The following is a 14281-nucleotide window of genomic DNA, read 5'->3' as shown; positions in this document are numbered from 1 at the left end:
GAAGCCTCAGGTTCCAAACTTCTGCCCGTTTACAGCCGGGGGAAAGCATTGATCTGTTGATGCTCTTCAGTGTCTAGGAGACTGCTTTCCCTGCACCCAGCAAGTCCCTCTAATTAAATTCTTATTAGATAATGGGCATGGAGAGAGAGAGAGAGAGAGAGAAGGAGAGGGAGAGAGGGAGAAGGAGTGGAGGGAGGACTGGCAATCGCTGGCGCCGTTCGCTTCGTTATCGCTCTCAAACAGATGGGCTAATTACTGCTGCTGCACCCAGCGGGCACTCGAAGGGTCAAACACACACTCATGAATACAGACAGTCTCACACACACACACACACACACACACACACACACACACACACACACACACACACACACACACACACACACACACACACTGCTCTGACATGTTTACATAAACAACAGCCGGAGTAAACCGCACATATCCTCCTCCACACGTTTGACCGGCGTGTCACATTAAACCATAATTAAAGTGTTCTACATATGCCATGTGTATATAAACAAACACCATGAGCGTATATTAATAAAGTTTATGACACAGCCCTGATTGGTTCATCATTAAAGTATAAAATCCTACAGCTGCAATTAAAGATTTAATCCTCAACAGACGGAGATGTTAAACAGTCTGTGTAGAAGGATGTACAGAAGTCACAGATGAACAAACGAGCCCTGAAAAGAAATGTAAGATTAAACCTCAAACCTGGACGACATTCAACAAGTTAGCTGCTTCTTTAAAAACCTTAAGGATGTGATTTTTATTTGAGTCCAATGACTCTTGTGCTAGTGTTTGTTACGTTTCCTCTCACTGTTCCTCCTCTACTCTGACAATCCGGTGCAAACAGTGCTGCAGGAGCCTCATTGGTCAACAGAGCTGTCAATCATGATGTCACGTCCTCTCTTTTTGGCACCAAATACTTTCTAAAACTAGCCTTCTTATGAAAATGAATCCTTGCTCATAAATCAGCATGATAAGAACTAACTTTAAAGACAGAAACCAAGTTTGAGAAACATTTATTTGATTTGTATTTAAGCTTTCTAGTTTGACCCATGTCCCATCTGTTAGCATGGAGGAGGCAGGGTTTAAGACCTTTACTGCAGCAAGCCACCAGGGGGAGCTCTTACAGTTGTGGCTTCCCTTAAGAGGAGTTCTTGTGCCCTCTATGATTAAAACTTTGAATGCAAAGTTTATTTTAGTGATTTTATTTGTGATTTATCTTTTCATTGTTATTATTTTTGTTGCATGTGAACATCAAGCCAAAGCAAACAGCTGATAAATAAAATAAATTCTGGTACTAAAAACGTAAGACTTAAGACCTCAATCCTGAAAAACAAACAACATCAAGACAAGTTTACCACAGATTTATAAACCTAATAGATGTCAAATTTGCTTGACCAGCTTTTTAAAAACTTGATATTAAAATCATGAAAACCTCAATAATCAGAAGGCCAAAATACATAAGAGATTAAGTATGAATAAGCACCTTAAACTGGCCCTGACTGTACATTTTATTTTTACAGTTATTATTTTAATAATTGAGTTCAATCAACTTAAATTTTTTAAATCCTAGCGATTTCCTGTCACTGTCGGTGTTCCCCAGGGTTCTGTCCTGGGTCCTCTTCTATTTTTCATCTACCGGCATCTACTTCCTCTTGGCCTTGTCTTCTGTGGATTTATTTTTCTTGTAGATTTCGATTGCTATGCAGGTGACACCCAGCTCTATCCATCTACCAAACCTACCTCCTCCTCCCTCCTGCCTGCTTCCCTCTCTGATTGAAATCACATCCTGATTCTCCTGCACCTTCCTCAAACTTAACACCAAGCTCATTTGCACTGAATCCACCTTGACACCCCCTAGGTTAAGAATCCGGGTATCATCCTTGACACACTATCACCCCAAGCTCTCGTTGTAAATGTCTTCAGGGCGGCGTATTTCCATCTACGTGACATTAATTTCCTCACACCCAACATCACCTCCATCCTCCAGGGATTTAATTCGGCTGAACTGAAGCACTGGTAGACTTTAGGACCCCTTCGTCATCCCTCTCCTAACCTTTCAATGACACTGGCTTTAATCAGAGGTGTTTCATTTCTCTTTAAATACCGTCACTCTCCCGAACAGCTCAAGCACACTCATTTGAAGTGCCTGCAGTTGTATGCTTTCCACCTTTGTGTCAGCACAATGGCAGAGAGTCTCCTGTGGAACATTTGTTTTATCGTCTCCAGCCTCTGTCTGGCTGTCTGATGATATTTAATGAGAGTCATTAGCCTGCTTTACTCGGAGACGGAGCGTAATTCATTTCACGGGTGTTTTTACAGCCCTCCAACAGACACACAAGCCTGCTCCCGTCATGACAGATTTGATTTCAGAGATTGATGTGTGCAGATGTGAGGAGGCGTCTGTCTGCTCCTCAGGTAGACCCTGCAGCTGACGGAAACACAGTCGGTAAATGCGATTGTTCTTTATGGATTGAAGGAGGGAAGCCTTTTGTTTGTCGTCTTTTAATACCATTTAAATCTCAATTAAAGATGTTAGCTTGCACACTTCATCTTTATGGATGACACTTATGAGAATCTTCATCATGAAGCACAGAAACTTGGATCCCCCTTTGGGGTACAGAGAAGTCTGCATGCATCGTCCGTCTGCACTCAACTAGGGACTGACCCTTAGGGGTGACCAAGCAGCAACCTCTGGTCTTCCAATGCGGAAGTGCTAAAAACTGCAGTTCATCAAGGATCTGCTTGAGGCTGGCTCCGGAAGTACCGGAAACCACATACGCACAAATTCAAAGAAGCTGATCTTTACAGCAGAAATAAACATGTTCACAGCCTGGTTCAAAAGACAAGTGTAGTCCATCCATCCATCCATCCATTTTCTTCCGCTTATCCGGGGTCGGGTCGCGGGGGTAGCAGTCCAAGCAAATTGACCCAGACATCCCTCTCCCCGGCGACACTTTCCAGCTCCTCCTGGGGAATCCCGAGGCGTTCCCAGACCAGGCGGGAGATATAATCCCTCCACCGCGTTCTGGGTCTACCCCGGGGCCTTCTCCCAGTTGGACGTGCCCGGAACACCTCTAAAGGGAGGCGTCCGGGAGGCATCCTTATCAGATGCCCGAACCACCTCAGCTGACTCCTTTCGACATGGAGGAGCAGCGGCTCTACTCCGAGCTCCCTCCGGATGTCCGAGCTCCTGACCCTATCTCTAAGGCTGAGCCCAGACACCCTTCGCAGGAAACTCATTTCAGCCGCTTGTATCCGCGATCTTATCCTTTCGGTCATGACCCACAGCTCATGACCATAGGTGAGGGTTGGAACGTAGACCAACTGGTAAATCGAAAGCTTTACCTTCCGGCTCAGCTCCCTCTTCACCACAATGGTCCGATACAACGTCCGCATCACTGCTGACGCCGCACCAATCCGCTTGTGGATCTCACGCTCCATTTTACCCCCACAAGACCCCGAGATACTTAAACTCCCCCACTTGGAGCAAAGTCTCACTCCCCACCGAGAGAGAGCAATCCACCGTTTTCCGGCAGAGAACCATGGCCTCAGACTTGGAGGTGCTAACTCTCATCCCGGCCGCTTCGCACTCAGCTGCAAACCGCCCCAATGCCAGCTGGAGGTCCCCGCTCGAGGAAGCCAACAGAACCACATCGTCTGCAAAAAGCAGAGATGAGATTCCAAGCTCCCCGAACTGGAGACCCTCCTCCCCCCGGCTGCGCCTTGAGATCCTGTCCATAAAGATTAAAAACAGGACCGGTGACAAGGGGCAACCCTGGCGGAGTCCAACACGCACCGAGAACACGTCCGACTTTTTGCCAAGTATGCGGACACAACTCTCACTTTGGTCGTACAGGGACCGGATAGCTCGCAGTAGCGGCCCCCGAACCCCATACTCCCGCAGTACCCCCCACAAGAGCCCCCGTGGTACACGATCGTAGGCTTTCATCAAGTCCACAAAACACATGTAGACTGGATGGGCAAACTCCCATGCCCCCGAGTATAGTCTGGATAGCTCATTTCTTGATCGGCACACACTGTACAGGGGGTGAATTATTTTTCTAATACAGCAATTTCAAAGATATTAAGATTACGAGTCTTCCAATGAGAGGCACAGCTGACTTGATTGACAGGCGGGAACACTGTAGCTGTTGGCGAGGAGGCTTAAAGCCCGCCTCTTTATGTCACAATCGCTCGACAACAGTTTTATCAAGTTTAACATTTCCAATATGGCTACCGCTGCCAACTGGCCTCAAAACTGCGTTTCAGTCTCTGAGACTATGTCCATTATTTCTACAGTCTATGGGGGGTGACATGAAATTTCCTTAAATCTGATTGGCTTTCACTGGTGCCACTCCAAAATCCTGAACTACTATTGGCTGTTTGCCTTGTCAGAGGCGGGACTTCTGTGAACATCAACTTTTTGAGGCTGCAAGTCCATCTTTGCATTTAAATGTTGCACATTTTTTTTTGTTGGGACAAAAGAATCGAGCTTAGACAATGAAAATGTTGCCACTATGTTGTTTTATTTTTAAAGCTAAGAAATAAAAACACAAGTTTAATATTTGGATGATACTTTCATGATAGAAATATTATAAAGACATATTAGTGGGGACAGGGTTAGTGAATGCCTTTCGTTCTTTTTGTTTCATGCAAAAAATAAACTTGTAAAAGATGCTTCATCTTTTTGACTCCACAAATCAAAGACTCTCAAGGACGGACTACGATACCTCGTGGTTTTGCACCATTTCTGTTAGGACTGAGATGTTAGAACAAGTACAAACACTGTCTTTGATGATCCATCAACTTTCCCTGTGACTCCACAGCGGATCAAACATCTCAACTTCTGCAGAAAGTATTTTCCTAACATTAAGTTCAGACAGTCACGTCCTCTGTGGGATGATTTTCGATAAATTTGGTTATGAAATCGGAAGTTTCACAAGAGTTGCAACATCCAGTATCATTATAAACATCTCCTCTTCACACTGTCATCCTTACAGAACGGAAAAAACCTGAAGTCTGATAAATGTTGCGAAACTCTCAAACGACTGATGCAACCAGGATTGCTAAATATCAAAAACAAGCTCTTTTTAAGTGATATTTTTCAGGCTTGTATGTTTCCATTTAGAGAGGACAGAACGGAGGAAAGATTCCAACCTTTTGTGCACAAAAGGTTGGAATCAGACAGAGGCTGTCAGCTTCAAGGACTTTATCCTCTGCACATGGGGCGCAAGAGGCTAAACCTCCACAAACAAACTTTTGACCCCACTTCATAAATCCTCTTTGAGCCCACTGACCCGACTGCAGAATCTTATTCATCCTCATTTTCAAATCCTCATCTCTTTGCTGGAACAGATCATTCTTGATGATTTGCCTTCTCATACGTCACGCTGTCAGAGGAAAGTATCCGTCAGTGCATGTAAAGGTCACATGCATGAAAAGAAGCTGAATGCTCCAGTTTGCGATCTGGGGTTGCAGGTTTTCCACATGTGGAGCAGAAAGTGTGTTGGCCTCCCGTCTATAATACTGAGGGAAAACCCCTGTAATGTGTGTGTGTGTATATATGTGTGTGTGTGTATGTGTGTGCTAAATGCCTCTCTGTCCTCTGATTGCAGGATCTGTAGGCAGGAACTTGGCCAACAAACCGAATGTGTACGTATCCAGCAGCGCCGGAGCCCGCTGGAACGAGGTCAGTCCAAAAATCTGATGCAGCTGACAAGAAAAACACAGTTTGTAGAAACTTGAGTCAGGAGCAGTTCATCCATCACACAGAGTTTTAATATGACGTGATTACTTCTCTTTGGTTTCTGAAATTGTATCTAGAAAAAGTCACATTGAATCATCAGCTCGGTTTACACACGTCCCGATTATTCAGTGAAGTATGAACTCGTTTAATTAATCTTTGATTTAGAGCAAAGGCCACAGATGTGAATGTAAATGTAGAAGGGTTTGTGTTCTGCACAAATTAAGTCCAATGAGAGGCTGATTTACTCTCAGGGTTATCTCTGAACTCATCTGCAATCATCGTCTGATGACTTTATGAGATATGTGATTGGGAACGGACGCCAAGCTTGGAGTTATTACGGTGCAGCAGGCGATTATCATTCAACAACCTCCAGCCAAGACTCCAACCTCCAGCTTTGACATAAACGCAGTCCATTTTGGGGGCCATTACATCTCCCATAGTAGCGCCAGTTTAACAGTAGACAGTAAGTTACACAAATCAATCAATCAATCAAGCTTTATTTATATAGCACCTTTCATACAAATAAAATGCAACCCAAAGTGCTTTACAGTGATTGAAAACAAGAAAGAAGCAGAAATGAAACAATGCTAAGACATTTTAGTGGAAGATAATAATAATGATAATAATAAAACTAATAAAAATACAAATTAAAAATAAGAACAACATAAAAATAAAATAAAATAGAGACCAATGCACACCAAAAATAAAATATGTGTAATTAAAATAAGTTAAAGCATCAAAATTAAGAAATAAAAATAGTTAAAATAAATAGATTTAAAAGGTAAGGATAAGAGTTGAAAAATAAAACTAAGACTGAAAAATATCAATAAAACTGAGTAGATAAATAAAATTAAATAAATGAATGAATAAATACATAAAAATAGAATAAGATAACAGTTAAAATTACTAAAATAATAAAGCAACATTTAAATCAATATTATAGTAAAAGATAGGTAATAAAATTGTTAAACCCTACATAAAAGCCAGACTGAGGGGTTGCTGGTGGCCTAGCGGTCTAAGCACCCCATGTACAGAGGCTGCAGTCCTCGTCGCAGGGGTCGCCGGTTCGATTCCCGGCCAGTCGACCATTTCCTGCATGTCTTCCCCCACTCTCTACTCCCCACATTTCCTGTCTCTCTTCAGCTGTACTATCTAATAAAGGCAAAAAGGCCAAAAACATAACTTTAAAAAAAAAAAAAAAAAAAGCCAGACTGAATAAATACGTTTCACAAAGGCTTCACTTTAATGAAATAAGACGTAAAAATAAACCCTCTTTTTTGTCATCCACTCATTATTAACGTGTCTAAAGTTTGAAATCAACAATCAACAATAAAGATGTCAAGCTTTGTCAGGTCAGTCTTCAAAAGAAGAAGAAAGCAACTGTTTTATGCATTACAAGGGGGTCTGGAAACTCAGCGTCAAGCAGATCTGTCGCTCAAGTTAAAATGTTTCATGTAGAGCAGATATATATCTACAAAAATCACTTGCCATTTGAAACGAGGCTGGTGTAGGTGGAGAGATCTAGTGAGCTTAACAGGTAGCAATTGACCCAAGATAGCAAGTAGCATCAGACGAAAGAGTGGGGATGTCCATGCAGCAGATTATTACACAGAAAACAAACAGTCAACCTTACCACGCCAGGTCTCCACGGCGCTAAATTCCCATGTCATGCATGATACATGGAATATGTATAAAACACTGCCGTCTCAGAGGATAACAACTTCTCTGTATAATCAGATCAACACCAAGAAAGGTAGCGTCACCCTGTGGCGCTCCCAGACACTGAAGCAGCACTACCACACTAACTTCTAACTGTTACATAATGTCATCACAACGGTGTTCACTTCGCCTGCTTTTGCTCTCCACACTTACTTTCTTCCCTGCATGCACAAGAACCTGAACACAATGTTAACATTTCCTGTTGTTTAAAAAATTGCAGATTAAAGGCCTTTGCTTTTCTCTGAATCAAGAAATGTTGTCCAGTTCTGATAAAACTGGCGCTATGATCTCTGATCTCTGCACGAACCGCCTACAGTCACTTCTTGCTCATGCCCCAGCTAGACCGCACCTGTTGCTATCTCCTCTTTCTATCTCCTCAGCTTGAAGCTTGCCAGGTTCCTTCAGACCCTCCTTTGTTATCATTAGGGTTTTAAAATCTAACATAATCTAGAGCCTGGAGTTTAGAATGAAGCAACACTGTGATCTTAAATAGATGTTTTATTAAGATCTGACTCTGAGCCAAAATATACCATCTCTACAGTCTTGCAGAAGTCACTCCCCTGGTGCAAACACCAAAAGAACTTCTTGCTAACAGGTTTTAAAATGCAAAGTAGGCGCCTCAAATTCCCCGTCAGCCCAACCACTGTACATTGTGATGATGTCACTGGTTTGGAGACCACCTTTTTAGTCTCAAGGAAAGTTTAACCAATTCAAAAAATCTTCCTGAAACACACAGAATATAAATCATTGATCTTTTATGATTTCAAAATATCTTCTGAACAGTTTTATGTCTTTCTTTTTAACGCTGGTTTATTGGGAAAATGCTTAATGAGCCACTAATGGAACATAGCTGCAGTACCTCAAGTGACCACTAGGTATAACTGGATTCAAGGCTCAGTAGCAGCTCTAATTTTCCTGTCTTATATATGTCTTATATGTCTGTATTTTGCTCATGTATGATGCGTTTCTTGTCAGGCTCTGGCCGGCCCTCACTTCTACACATGGGGAGACCACGGCGGCATCCTGATGGCCATCGCCCAGGGAGGAGGCACCACGCATCTCAAGTACGTCCAGATGACCAGATTAGTGTTCCTTCAGGACAGAAAACAAAACCATTCTTGAATAATAATCTGACATCTGTTCCTGAATGAAGAATCCAAACATTATGCCCTCAGAGTCTGCTTTGAGGCTCAGGGTTCCATTTAAACCATCAGAGGGAATCTGAGGCTCATAAACGGCACCTGTCCCCGAGGATGAGCTCGTTACTCTGCAGTAACAGATTGTGTGAACATGAAAAGAAGTAAATAAAACTTCCCCGAGTAAAAACAGAGGAGTAATAAAACCCTCTGTGACAGCTGTGCAGGCGTTTGGAGTTCATGTGTGGGTGGATTCATGTGAAATCAGCTGACTGTGATTACACGCAGAGAGGGTTCACTTTACTCCCTCTGGTTCATGTTTACCTGGTTTTACCTTCATATGGAGAGTGTCAACATGCCTGGTAAAGGATACGTCTGCAGAATTGTTTATTTAATTTGTTGATAAGAAATTTCTTCAGAGTAAAAGACAAACCTTAGGATGAAAACTAAAGACCTTTGAATTTACTGAAACACCTCATTGTAAAACCTGTTGTTATACCTTAAAAACGCACCAGCTGCCACTGTCTTCAAAAGTCTGGTTCAGAAAAATAACAGGCTACATTCTGTCTGCGTGTCCTTCAGGTTCAGCACTAATGAAGGCGAGACGTGGACGGACTTCACGTTCTCAGACCGAGAGGTGTTCGTGTACCAGCTGCTGACTGAACCCGGGGAGAAGAGCACCATCTTCACCATCTTCGGGTCATACGCCGACCAGAGACACAGCTGGCTCATCCTGCAGGTCAACACCTCCGACGTCCTGGGTATGTACGAGAGCGAGAGCAGCCTCCAAACAGCTGTTAATGAGTTTCAAAATGCACTTGTAGTCCATGAATATCACATTAAAGCTGGGGTTGGTAGTCTCGGAAAACCAGCATGAATTTGAATGTAGCTTTTCCTCATGACTCCGTCTAACCCCTCCCCTCCTCCCTCGGAGCTCCTCCAAAACGACGCCCCCCCGCTCACATGCACGAGCGCCGCTGATTCTCGACCATATGATCGTGACTGATTCAAAACCGGTCCTCACCAAAACATTCTCATAGTGAAAGTTAAAAACACAAACAAACATGGCTGCTGTTAGTACTCACAACTGTGATTCTAGCATTATCCAGTTGTACTGGTGACACGATATCAGGAGAAAAGTTATAACACATATATAATACTGTAACAACTCTACTGTTTGTTAAACATGTTCAGTGTAGATGCTCTTAATTCCTACAGTGTTGACAGTCAGTGAAGGCATCAGGAGAGGTGTAGAGTGTGTGAGCTGGAGAGAGGAGAGACAAGAGGAGAAGTTCTTCATTCATTCAAACATTGATTGTTGTTTTGTTGGTTGGCGTGATCACGGCCGACAGTGACCGGTTATTAAAACTCAACGTGTTCACGAATCGGCTCGTCATCACTACAGCGTCCGGACGGACGCTACAATAAATATATATTTTCTGTAGGACTTACTGAACGTCATTAATTATTCTGCTTGTTGGTGAGAGCTTTTTGGACTCTTATCCGGACTACAGTCCTGAGCAAAGCACCTCATCAGGTCAGAGGGGACAGGCCCGAGGTCGGGCGAGAGGGGCAGTAAATAGAGTCAGGAGAAGCAGAGGCAGGAGACGGGGACTCAGAGTGCACGCCGGGGAAATGTACGCGCAGGAGGAGGGCAGAACGGCTGGACAGGATTTGATTGGTTTAAAATTTGGGGAGCCAAAAAACGGTGATTGGTTGGTGTTTTCCCAGGTTTACTCCGGCTGTAGATAGCAGCTTTTTTTTTACTCTTTTTCAGGAACACATTATGTATTGATTGCCATCAGGACATAAAGATCATTTTAACCAGTATGACAAAAAGTGTATCTAAATCTGATTACCAACCCCAGCTTTAAAACAGAGAGATAATGTCACTATTTGCATCGCAGGGTTTCTTCACTTTTTCCTTGTTAGCCAAATCCAATTTCATGAGCTACGTTTGCTGCACAGCCTCTCCTGAGTTCAGCCAGAGTGAAAACAGAGTGTAGAGTTCTGGATCTGCAAACTAAAGAAGCTTCAGTAGCAGCCAAGAGATAGCTGTATGATGGGCACACATGGCATGAATATTTGTGTAGAAATTCCGGCATATCTTTCCTTTCATAACTGAGAAAGAGAAGAAATAATTGTAGGTGTTCTCAAGAGCCCTGACTTTGAAACGAGGCTCGTGTTTTTTGCGAGTCAGAAATAGAGGAGAGAGAAATCAAAGGCTGACTGACAGATGGACAACTATGTTTTTGAATATTGCAAAAGTAAAAATAAAATTTTGCAATCAATGTATTTCTCAAACTCAGCCTACAGCTTTGTTATTTGCAAACACAACATGCAACATAACTCTCCTTCCTCCTTCGTGTTTTCCTCCAGGCGTGCCGTGTTCAGACGCCGACTACAAACGCTGGTCTCCGTCGGACGAGCACGGTAACGAGTGTCTGCTGGGCAGAGAGATCACGTTTAAGAGGCGAGCTCCTCACGCTACGTGTTTTAACGGAGAAGACTTCGACCGGCCCGTCACCGTCTCCAACTGCTCCTGCACGCGACAGGACTACGAATGGTGAGAGACACAAACACTTTTTCGTCTCTTTCTCTTGTCTGCATATATATTTCTGGTTTGTGTCATGTTTGTCACAAACTGTCAAATATTCATGCAATTTATTCTTGCAGCAAAAGAAAAGAAAGAAAACCTTTTTCTTCTGTGCTTGTGACTGTGTGCATGCAACCATCACCATCCCTCTTAGAACTCTGGCCTATCTTTTATTGACAGCTAATATCATGTTCTGTAAAAGAGGGCGTGCACACCTAGGTGGACCAAAAAAAATAAATAAGAGAAAGTGAAAGAAAGATTACATAAGGATATACAAAGGGACAGGGAGAGAGAAGGAGAGAGAGACCTAACACACTTAGATGGAGAGGGACCATCTCACCATGATGCCAAAAAGAACTCTGTGGGGTGATACTAATGATTAAGCAACCCTTAGTGTCCACAATCATTACTGAAGCTTGGGTCGCAGAGGGTTGCCGCCGTGCTGTGTTCTATTTGTGTAACAAGACCACCACCGGTGCAGATGAAACCACTTGGGTCAGATCAGCCGAGCGGTACGGCCCGGCACCCGGGCCGCGAGAGCAGTCAGACCGAAGGACCCAACCCGCCGCGGGAGACCCAGGCCAGGGGTCAAGCCAAGGACCCAGACCTGAAGCAAGCAGGTACCGCCGGAGCACCCAGGGCGACCCCCAGGTCACCCAGTAGGAGGAAAGGGGGGCGAGGGGGGAGAGATCCCGCAGCCCCCCCAAGGGACACCCCCACAACACCGCCCCCACAGCCCCCCAAGACGGAGCCAAAGGAGCCACCAGGGCCGAGGGGGCCCGGCACCAGGAGCAGACAGCCAGGCAGACGGGCAGGACCAGGACCAGAGCCCACCAACTGGCGCGCCGGAGCGGGGGGAGGGCGGAGGCGGCAGGGCCAATCCCCCCTGCCCCCCCCAGACGGCCCGACCACTCCCCCCAGCCACGCCCCCCACCCACTGATGGACCAGGCCGCGGGGGCATGGAGGGACACCCTAATGGCTGCCGTAGTAACACCCCCCCAGCTGCGCACCACCCCACCCCCCCAAGAGGACCGCGAGGGAACCCCGGGAAACCCGGCCCCGAGGGCAGCCGCGGACCAGGCCCCCACAGGGGAGGGGGCAGCAGGGGGACGGAGGGTGACAGGGACACCAGCCACCCACCCAGCCCCGATGGACCCCCAACGAGTAGGGCCGAGCCAAACACTAAGGCCCCGCCAAACCTGAACCTGACACAAACACTTTCATATGCATGAAGTATCAACAGTTTTCATTGTTGAGGTCTCGTTTGTGATGGAGAACAGTCTTATGTTGATTGTTTGCTTTGGCCATTACAGATAGAGCTTAAAGGTCTCATATAACGGTATTTTCACCTGTTTACAACATGTCCTAGTTTTCTGTTGAGCAGAGTTTTGAAGTGAGGTATAAAAAAAACAAACTCAGCCTTTTTGGAGGGTCTGCAGCCTCTCAGTTTCCAACCTCATTATCCGTGAAGTGGTCTGAGTGGGCAGGGATGCTCTGATATTGAGGTGCTTTGCTGAATGGCTGCCTGGATGTTGTCTTTGAGAAATGCAGGTGCATAAAAACACCAAAATAAAATTGGCGAGCGCTCCAGAAGAACCCATGCCAGTACAAAGCTGAATGTTTCTTGTACTAAACTTTCACTTATCGATCACTGATTTGGGAGGGGAGTAAAAAGGTCAAATTGAAGCATAAAAATGAACATTTTTATGCGGCAGACCCCTCTTGGAAAATACTTGCCCAAAGCTATATTTGCAAGGGACAGGTTTTACTTGGAGATTTCATATAATTGGAGGTTTAATGGAACAAATTATATCACACAACTTCTTTATATAGAGAAAAAAAGGCATATTTAATTCACTTTTTATCAATGTGGTAGATGCAACTAGAATAGAAATTCAAGACGACCTCTGCTGTCAGATTACCAAAGGTCTCCCAGTAACACTAGTCGCATGTAAATAAAGCTTTAGACCTAACACCTGAAAGACTTTAACATACTTATAATAAATAATAGTGTTTCTGTTAGTGTGAGTGAGACCTCCTTTGAATCAGTGAGAAGCTCCCATTGTCTGTCTGACTCTTAATTAAATTCACTGCTGGCAGACTAAAACATTGCTTTTAGCCTTGGCTGCACATTTTTAATGTTCCCTAAACTCCCATCAGTGCTCATAATGAGTCTGTTTTAAAATGCACATCAGGCGCCGCCGTTCATCACGGGGCAGGAGCTAACTGGGCTGTTTTTCTTTCCTATTCTCCTCACCTGTCTCCCCCCTCCCTCCTCCCCCCTCTCTCTTTATTTCCTCCTTTTCAGCGACTACGGCTTCAAGCTGAGTGAGGACCTGTCCCTGCAGGTGTGTGTGCCTGACCCGGAGTTCGTGGGCGACCTGTACGCTCCTCCGGTGCCGTGTCCTGTCGGCACCACTTACCGCCGCAGCAAAGGGTGAGCTGCTGTTACTGTCTGACTTCTCGGTGCAGAAAGAAGAAGTCCGGGTTCTTTGTGGGGATTATTAGCATAATGTGCATGCATTCAATCATGCATCGAGTATTATCAACCAGGAAATCAGAGCCAGATCTGGTTCTGATGTTGATACTAACATTTCAGCTGAAGGCAGAATCTGGTTCTGATATTTTCAGTGTTGCTTTTTTAATTTAGTTGTCATTTATTCCCCCCTTATACATCTTAACTTTGAGATGAATAGTGAACATTGTTAAAATTATCCAGGCTTCATTGCACCGTCTTTGAGTGAGCACAAATTCAATCATAGAAACTTACAAAAAACCTTTATTTTAACCTTCCTTTGAATAAAATTAGACCATTTTTGGTGAAAGAACTGCTTCCAAAGCCTCCACAGCCCCACAAAGACCTGCTCTTTAAAATCCTCACATGTTTGGGAAACATTAAGTGTCAGATTGACCTGATGTGCATGTCTTTGGATCGTGGGAGGAAGAGGGAGTTTCTTCAGGGAACACATGCATGCACAGAGAGAACATAGTAACTCAAAACAGAAAGGCCCCAGCCAGGATTTGAACCAGGAACCTTGATGGTGCAGAGGTTTGCAACAATGCTTAAC

The 14281-nt window shown here is 44.5% G+C and overlaps 1 protein-coding gene across 1 annotated transcript in view; it reads left to right on the top strand.

The window, feature by feature from the left end:
* Positions 1–14281, top strand: part of sorl1 (sortilin-related receptor, L(DLR class) A repeats containing) — a 116635-nt gene that overhangs the window by 78703 nt on the left and 23651 nt on the right. Inside the window, exons 11-15 of the mRNA XM_034700863.1 lie at positions 5631–5704; positions 8456–8544; positions 9199–9377; positions 10996–11182; positions 13522–13650. Coding sequence (XP_034556754.1) covers positions 5631–5704; positions 8456–8544; positions 9199–9377; positions 10996–11182; positions 13522–13650 — 658 coding nt within the window. The remainder of the gene's footprint in view (positions 1–5630; positions 5705–8455; positions 8545–9198; positions 9378–10995; positions 11183–13521; positions 13651–14281) is intronic.

Source organism: Notolabrus celidotus, chromosome 14 (genome assembly GCF_009762535.1).
Source record: "Notolabrus celidotus isolate fNotCel1 chromosome 14, fNotCel1.pri, whole genome shotgun sequence".
NCBI classification, from domain to species: Eukaryota; Metazoa; Chordata; class Actinopteri; order Labriformes; family Labridae; genus Notolabrus; species Notolabrus celidotus.
The sequence above is the reverse complement of the archived record's forward strand: the minus strand, read 5'-3'. Positions and strand labels throughout refer to the sequence as shown.